Source organism: Cyanistes caeruleus, chromosome 9, assembly GCF_971803275.1.
Source record: "Cyanistes caeruleus chromosome 9, bCyaCae1.hap1.1, whole genome shotgun sequence".
Lineage (NCBI taxonomy): Eukaryota > Metazoa > Chordata > Aves > Passeriformes > Paridae > Cyanistes > Cyanistes caeruleus.
Genome location: NC_141709.1, coordinates 19,977,447 through 19,986,187, shown reverse-complemented (window position 1 = coordinate 19,986,187; position 8,741 = coordinate 19,977,447). Strand labels below are relative to the sequence as shown.

Sequence of the window (8,741 nt, the reverse complement as noted above, 5' to 3'; positions counted from 1 at the left end):
GGGGGCGGGAGCGGGAGCGCGGCCGGGCGTTCGGTTGCCGAGCAGCGCGCGCAGGGCGGGCGGGGCGCGGCGGGGGCCGGGCCGCGCGGGCGGGGCGGGCGCTGCGGGCCGTGCGCGCGGCGATGTGAGAGCGGCGGCGCCGGGCCCTGTCCGCGCCCCCGGCCGCGCTCCCTCCGTCCCTCCTCGCCCGCGCCGTCCCCGCGGCTCCCGCCGGCCCTCGCGGGCCGGGCCCCGCGTTATGTCGTGATCCCGGGCGGGCGGCGCTGCTGCTGCTGCTCATGGGGCTGCTCAGGATTATGCTGCCGCCCAAGTTGCAGCTGCTGGCGGTGCTGGTCTTCGGGGTGGCCGTGCTGTTCCTGGAGAACCAGATCCAGAAGCTGGAGGAGTCCCGCGGCAAGCTGGGTGAGCGGCGGCGGGCGCGGCCGGGCGCGGCGCGGCGCGGGGGGCGGCAGCGCCGGGGGCTGAGGGAGCGCGGCCGGGCTGGGGGAGCCCCGGCGGGCGCCGCTCCCGCCGGCTCCGTGCGCTGCCGTGCCCCAGCGCCGCGGGATCGGTGCGGGCCGGCCGCTCTGCTGAAGGGGCTGTCCGCGGCAGCCTTGGCCTCTGAGTTAATTTGTTTGTTCTATGAGACCGGGAGACTTGTGAGAGGTCAGCGCTGGGAACGCAGATGTGTCTGTAGTGTCTGAAGGGGTTTTGTCAGAAGAGCCGCGGTGCTCACGGCCGTGGGCAGCAGCGGCCGGCCTGCCTGTGCCTCCTCAGGCACCTGGCAAGGGAGGAGAGCAGCAGCCCTGGTGCCGAAACTGAGGCTGGTTCTGCTGCTGCTGCAGCGAATTACCGTCTTCTTCTCATCTGATTTCTAATTCAGACGTTTTACTAACGCTTGGCACCGTAATGGAAAGCACGGTGTAAAGGAAAGAAGGCTAAACATATTGCTGCTAATGACAAATAGGTAATTTGTTTAACTCTCATTTAACGTAGGATGTTATTTATTGTATTTACAGAGTGTAGTTAGTGATTTCCTAGACTGTTACTGAGCTGTACTTAAGTGAATAGCAATGAACTAGAAATCTCTTGTGTAAAATTTCCTCTACTTTTCCTGCCTTAAAAGGATATTTTTAGAGTAGTATCTGCCTGGTGGGTAACGTCTTACTACTTTGTTGTATATAAGGCTGCAGAACTTGTAAAGATTTTACATTGCTTAATTAAGGGTCTCCAGGATGTGAAAAAACACCATTCTCAACCTAGTTTGTGGTGCCTAGGAGTTGTGAAAACAGAGCACTGAGACTTCTGGTGTATACAAGATAAGGAACTGGTTTGCAAGCATTGTGGATTTGCTTTCTCCTGTTATTTGACTATACCAAGATATTTAGATTATGAACAATAGTTAATAGTGTAAATTTAAGTTTGTAAGTGCACATCGCGTTCCTTCTGGTATTAACAGTAGAAGCTGATTTGAGTGATGTGGGAACTTTAACAATAAGTTTTTAACAGAGTCTACATAACTAAATGTTGAGCTGTATGAATGCTATTGGGATTTTACTCCACAGCATTTCTTTTCCACTTCACTCTCTCTTAACTGCATATTAGCGATTAGGACCCTGGAAATTGAAGTGGTTGACTGCTTGAATTGAGGGAGGTCCTTACTCTGCATACTTTTCAAGTGAAAGTTCTTACCAATTATAATCGAGGCATTTTTTTTGCAGGGTCTCAATAACTGTAAACAAACATTTGAAGAAGAAAGTGAATGAAATTGGAAGATAAAGAAAGCCAATCTTGCCGTAGTGCTGAAGGTTCAGTGGTATTTTTGTATGCATCTGCTTTGAAGTGGTTCATAGCCATGGCTTCAATGCTGCTGTTGTTGATAGTGTATGTTACTTTAGGGAAATCTACCTCCTGGCATGAAAAGAGTAACATAATGCGTGTGAGAATAAAGATTTTGCTGGTAAAACTTTTTCCTCCTTAATATATATGCAATGGACATGTTTAACTTACCTATTTAGAGGATTAAAATACTCATAATGCTTTGGAACAAGAATCTAATTACTATCTTCTGCTGATTTTATTGCTTAAGGAGAAGGGAAAACTATTGCGAAGTTTGTTAAAAGTAAGATGGAAAGATTTGCTTTCTGTGCAACTTACTGGTGACTCTCCAAAACCTGTGGAAGGAAGGGGAAAAGGACTTTCTGCAGCAGCTTTGAACTCGGATTCCAGTTCTCAGTGTGAGACTATGCTTTGTTAAAAAGCTTCTAGCTGTCTGAATGTCTCCCTTATCACATGTTTGGTGTGTATTTTCTGACTAGCAGAGATTAAGATTTCATTATGGCTGTTTTTTACCATCATGATTGGTTAGATTTCTACCAAGCTGCATTATGGAAAATGCTTTTCTCCAGATCAAAGGAATTAATTGGCCTAATGCACTTTGAATGCAAATTTTTCTCCCTGCCCCCTAAAAGAATGGTGTGGGTGTGCGTGAAGTGATACTATGATTTGAGGGTAAGGACAAAGTTGCTCTTTTGTATTTTGAGGGTTTCAGTGGGTGCTTTGTGTCAGAAGTCTCATTGCACAGCGTTTGGAGACTGGGTTTTGAGCTATGCCATGTGTTTGCATTGATATCGTATGATAAACTGTCATCTTGGAAAGTTCTTGAAAGAGTTAGGCATTGGCTAGGGAAACCAAATGACTTCAGATTTGATAGCAAAATAATTGAGCAGTCCTATCAGCAGTTCTAAAAATGTTCAGTTATACTTTTGGACAGAAAGGGCTTTATCCAAATCTTACACATATGAGCAACTCCAGATTCTGTAGTGAACAGTTGGGGGCCTTAATTTCAGTTTAATAACTTAAAATATCTAGCCTATAAGGTGAAATTGGAGCATGTTTCTGGGTGAAAAGAAAGAATGTGAACAGTTTTTCTGTAAAACTTTATATGGGTAAACTTGGTCACCCTGGCAGACTTCTTAGTTCAGAAGTATAGGACATATAGCAAACGACCATCACAAATGCTGCTGCTGCTGATTTTTGTAACGAAAGTGCTATGATCCTATAAAAGGGTATTTGTAAATCTGTGGGCTTTTTCATATGAAAAATAACTTCCTGATTTAAGAAAAAAAAGTAAATCAAAATACTATTTTTAACTTCTTTGCAGCTTTTTACAAGTAGTTTGTAGCGGTGAGATCACAAGCAGAGTGTGAAGAATTTGAAATAGGTTTTTTTTGGTGAGATTTCTACCTACAGCTATTAATCTTTCGTATTATTTTCAGGTTTACATGATAAATTAGCATGTTCTCCTGACTAAGCTGTCCCTAATTGCTTGTGAGAACTTTAATGTTTTTATTTAAGCCTGGTGTAGGTATGTGCCCATTAGCTCTAGGAATGCACAGCTCTAATAGAGAATATTGGACATGAAAGGCTAATGTTGAGGTTACACTGTTGCTCCTGGAACAGAAGTAATGTCTGACTGCCCCTTTTGGATTTTGGAAGCCTACAGAGTACAGCTCTGCCTTTGGTATAAATTGACCTAGCATTTAACATGTTTAATGTGTACCATGCCATCCCCTATATTGCCATTATTTGCCAGTATTTGTGATGAGTTGGATCAAAAAAATGATCCAGTTGGATGTAATCCATCCCTATCTTCTCTTACCTCCCCAAGATTTTGTAATTTATTGGTGGGGAGAAGGAAGAGGGAAGTTCATATGTGTTCTAGTTCTTCTGTTAAACTAACAGTGTTTTACAACACCAAGCACTAAAAGCTCTTCAGGTTTGGCCAGGGAAGTGTGAGAAGACAGTGTCTCATTCGAGGACTGAAATCTGTAAGATTGATGAAAGAAGGTGAGGATAGGAGATGGAGGATTGCTGTTTGGTGGGGGGGAAATTAAATAATAATGCTACTTTCTAGCACTTTAGTGATGTTTACATATTGCATTTAGAAAAAATCTTTGTCTGAGAAACACAGTATACTGTAACAGGAAAATCACATTGAAAAACTTCTTAGCTGTAATGTCCAAGGGTTTCTTCTGCTAAGTGATGAACAAAATAATGGCTCATATCTGTTAATTCAGCACCTTGAATTCAGCATATAGAAGTCTGCCATTTAAAAGAAATCCTTAGTATTTCACTTATTATTTTTTTTTTGTTGTTGTTTAAAAATACTTAAATAATTTGAAAGGCTAAGGCTCTTTTTGTTAGCCCAGGAAAGAAAAGTTAATTGATGATTTATTGCCAGATTTAAAAAAAAAAAAAAAATTAAGGTAGTTTCCTAGCGTATATGACCCTTGTTGGGGTAGTATCTTTCTAAGCACTGCATGCCTAATAAACCACTGTTCCCTTGAAGTTAAAAGGATTTAACTTTGCAACAATTAAGTCTTACACCTTATGGACATAGAAGATTATCTGCTTTTTTGGGATGATGAAATTATAGGCTTTTCATGTTTCTTGTATTTAGAAGTTAAAAATCTCCTGTTGATAAGCCTGCCTGTTGCATCTTGTTGGAAAATCCCTCAGAAAACTTATTAAGTTGCCTGTTCTAATATAGCACGCATGGTTCCTTAGCATATTGTTATTTTTGTAATTGAGCATTTATAAAGGGGGACATAGAACATTTATAAAGAGGAGTTTATGATTGTTGGCAGGTCTGGCCACACACAGCTATGCAAATAATTTCCTAGATTTTTTCTAAATATTGCCCTGTTACACAATAGTTATTATTTGTTGCTGAGTAGCCCAAGGCATTCCTTCAGAAGGTGTATTATTGTATACTGGGTTTTCTGAAATAAGAAAATGCTGCTTCCCTAGTATGTCTCTATCCAGTGGAACTTTCTTCCACTTTATCTTGCTGCTTTAATCATACTTTTTCACTTGGTTCCCTCTTACTGTTCCCTTTCACCGTGCCTCCGCTTGTCCCAGACGGTTTCAGAATAAATTTTAAACTACTCCCATACTATGATTGTACTTCCCATTGAAAACTGTGATATTGAGCAATTGGATGAATTTTGTTCTACTTTTTATTTATGTTGTTGTTGTGTTTTTATATTCTTTATAACTTTCTGGGGAGTAATGTTGCAGCTGTTGGTATTCTGTTTTCTGTGAAACTGGTAGTGTCTAAACTTTGACTAGTATAGAACTACACATTCCCAAGCCCACATCAAGGCAGCTCAGACATGCTAATGGGGTCTGTGACTTGATCTCACCCCCTTTTGCTGGTACCCCAGCAGCTGGTTCTAACAGTTGATTAACATATAACAGATACTCTAAATGCGATAAGATAATCTAAAATACCTTTCCCCTTCTGGAAGGCTGCATGTGAGAAACTGCAGTAATATTGGACCTACTTTGCAGGCATCATGCTTTTAGTGAAATAACTTGGAAAATTGGTGATGTTCTCAGGGCTGTGCCTTGGCTTCTAATAGCAGATGCTGTGCTGAAGAGTTATCTGGCAGGGGGATATTTTTGTTAGAGAAATTTTGAGGGCATTTCTGAGAGATTGAGTGGACTTGAGAAAACAGATAAAGCACCTTCAGTCCTTCCCAGTCCCTTCAGCCATGGGTAATGGATGGGGTAATCACCAGGTAAGGCACTCTGTCTTTCTAGATTCTCCATTGAAAAAGGCCAGATTTGGGCCAGTACATACCTGTCTGTGTTACTTAGTAAAGTACAAATTTCAAGTTGAAGAGCACATAGAACTACAATACCATTCTTGGAGCTCCTGGAAAAGAGGCAGTCACCTCTTTAGGACAGAAAAGGCTTGTGGCACAGTCAAAGGAATGTGAGTACTGTATTCTTCTTCATTGTGAATTAATGCAGTATTAAAAATTAGTAGTGATAACTGTGAGTTCAAGGCTGAAAACTTCAGGAGAAAGTGTTCAAAGGAGTTCTACATCCTGTTCTTCCATATCATTGTTTTTTTACTTTGGAAGATAGATTGGGTTATTTCAGTAATGAAATACCTGGCAGGTTTTTGTACTGTCCTTAGCACTCTAAGAGGAAAAGTGGTAACACTACTGGAAATCAGAAAAAACTACATTTGATGCCTTTATTTACTCTGTGCTAAGGCAACTAAAACAACAGCATTGTGGCATAATGGCATGCCAGTGCTTACTTTGTTTCTCTTTTCTGTTTTCTACTTCTGAGCATGGCAAAGATAAGTAAAAATGTCACGTCTGCAATTATACCTGTGAAATCCAATGATTGGAAGTTCCTATGTCTTTTTTATTCCCCTTAGCTCTCACTGGAGGCTAGGATATGCATACTGCATGTCCAAAAGAGGCCTTGTTAAACCATGTAAACCTTGGATTTAATATAACAGATGAAACCATTGCTTTCCAGTTTTTCATGGTTGCCAAGGGAAGTTGAGGATGCCCCATCCCTTGGAGTATTTAAGGAGAGGTTCAACACCTCTCTGAGCAATGTGCTCTAGTGAAAGGTGTTCCTGCCCATGTGGGGATATTGGAACTAAATGATCTTCAATGTCCCTTCCAACCCAAGCCATTCTATGGTTCTGTACTTACGTGAAGTGAAATAAATTGTATAAATAAATTGAATAAATTGTAGAATTTTTTTTTTTTACTTCTGTATTTCAAAAAAACTGCTGTAATTGATGCTGGATTTTGTTTTTCTTTGCATAGCTTTGTATTGCCCCTGGCTGTGGGGCTGTGGAAGTTAGGGACATTTGAGCAGTTCATGAAGAAGTAATTTCCATACCTATTGACTGGCAACTATGAGTCACTCACTACTAGACTTACTCTGGCCAGACTGGTCTTGTCTTCTAAGAATGAATGCCTTCCCTCAAATTCTTTTCCATAGGAAATAGACAGTTTTGCGTATGGAATCCTCCATGTATTATCACTTCAATGGATCAAAAACCAGTCTTTTTGTGTAACTGTGTGCAATCTGTAGTTTTTGTCACTTATCTAAAGTGTATTTAAACCTTGTCAAAGCAGTATTAAAATAGTGGTAAGAGCTTTGCTTGAAATCTGTTTATGTATCTGAAATACTAGCCTGGCAAGCATAATGAGAGTTCCATGCTGTAGAAAAATAGCTGAACTAGTGCATGTATTTGCATTATTTTTTCAACTGGAAATAAAAGATAAAAGACTGAGTGAAAGGACTCCAGTGTTGAGAGGCATCTGAAATTTGGCCAGCTGGCTGCAGCCTTTAATAAATATGTACAGACTCATAGCTGCAATCTGGGGGACAGGCAGTGTCTTTTCCAAACCCTCAGCTTCATGTGGTGCTCAAGCCCATCCGTTGTGTTGGAATCACCCACTCCTCCAAAAACCTGTGGCTCTGTGAAGTTGTTGTGTTCAAAGCCCAGCATCTTGAGAACGGTGGCATTCAGAGAAGTCTTAACCACTTAGGAGAGAAAAGCAAACCTCTTTCCTGCTGGAATTGGCCCAGCTGTTTTTTTACTCACCATCCAGCTCCTTGCCACCTGACCTTTTAAGTTCTGGAGAGCTCAAGTACCTCGATTTGGCATTCCTGTCAGTAATTGCCTGTATCAAAATAACTGCTAATGCTGATTGTAGTTGGTATGCCCAGGCACTTCCCTAAAGATTCCAAGTGTTGATGCTCATGGAGGCATTCCTGTTGCACAGATTTGTATGGCTCTGTGTCAGGAATATGCTAGCAATGAGGATATCAGTGTTACTGTAAGATGTGCCTGTGTCAGGAACTGGTTTCATATTGAATGTCTGTATGTTACCAAGGGATTATTTCATGCTATAGTTCAACTTTTTATGGCTATAAGTTAAAAGCATACTTTTACCATACAGGTATTGTTTGCAGATGTGTCTGCAGAGAACCGAACTGCGTTCATGTGTCTTTTTATTGTCTCTAGTATTCAGCATATTATTGCTGTCCTTACTTTGCAATATCCTTGTGTCATCATGGTTTCAATAACATTACTGCTTTAATAATTATTATTCAAGCTTTCTGGTACTGATAAAATTCATTGTGAGTAGCTAGAAGTCTAGGGCAGTGAAAGACTTAATAAGGTAATTAAATTACAAGAAGTATTTGGAAAGAACTTTACTATCACTTTGGCCCAGTCTTTGTTTCCTTCTTCATGTCCACTTTCTGTATCTGGTTAGAGTTTAAAAAGACAGCTGACATATTTTTTTTTTCTATCAGCTTGCTGTTTAATTCTGAATACTAATTTGTGTTGAAACATATGTAAAACTTAAGTGCTGTTTTGATAAAACAGCTTTTGATGATTTTGAAGTGTTTATGCAAACCTTGTGCATAATTGCTGTAAAACTGTAAAGAGTGTGGGGATGGGTTCTTAGGTTCCTTAAATTAAAATGCATATATTCTCCATAGACTTCTGTAATGGGTTTTCTCTCAGACAATCTTATTTTCTTCTTCTTTTTCTTCTAATATATAAAAAAGTACATAGGTGAGAAAGAGACTATGGAGTATATAAATTTATCATATATATAATCCTATGAAATATAAATATGATCTGTGTATATATTCCTCACCCTATATTGTCTGTATTTTCTGATGTTGTAGTATAGGATTGATCTTTCTTGGACAGCAGATTGAAAGGCAGTGGCATTTAATTTCAGTTTGAAAAAGGTGCAAAATGACTTGAGAATATCAAGGAACTTGTGTGAGTTCAAGGTGTGAGAGCAATTGGACAGAGATTATGCTTAGACATCTCACTTTCTGCAAAGTGAAGGGGGAAATCCAGTTAAATTATTTTTTTCCCCATGAATATTTTCCTTGTGTATCTTCCTCTTTCAATA

The 8,741-nt window shown here is 40.5% G+C and overlaps 1 protein-coding gene across 3 annotated transcripts in view; it reads left to right on the top strand.

Moving 5' to 3' along the window:
• The first annotated feature begins 83 nt into the window (after positions 1–83).
• HS2ST1 (heparan sulfate 2-O-sulfotransferase 1) overlaps positions 84–8,741 on the top strand; it is an 81,714-nt gene continuing 73,056 nt past the window's right edge. The window contains exons 1-2 of one of the 3 annotated variants that reach the window (XM_086841539.1): positions 88–402; positions 1,701–1,787. In XM_086841539.1, the coding sequence (XP_086697665.1) occupies positions 1,742–1,787 (46 nt within the window). In that variant the 5' untranslated portion in view covers positions 88–402; positions 1,701–1,741. Of the gene's footprint in view, positions 403–496; positions 947–1,700; positions 1,788–8,741 lie in introns of those variants that run through there. The other 2 variants (XM_086841540.1, XM_086841538.1) reach the window with 2 other exon arrangements.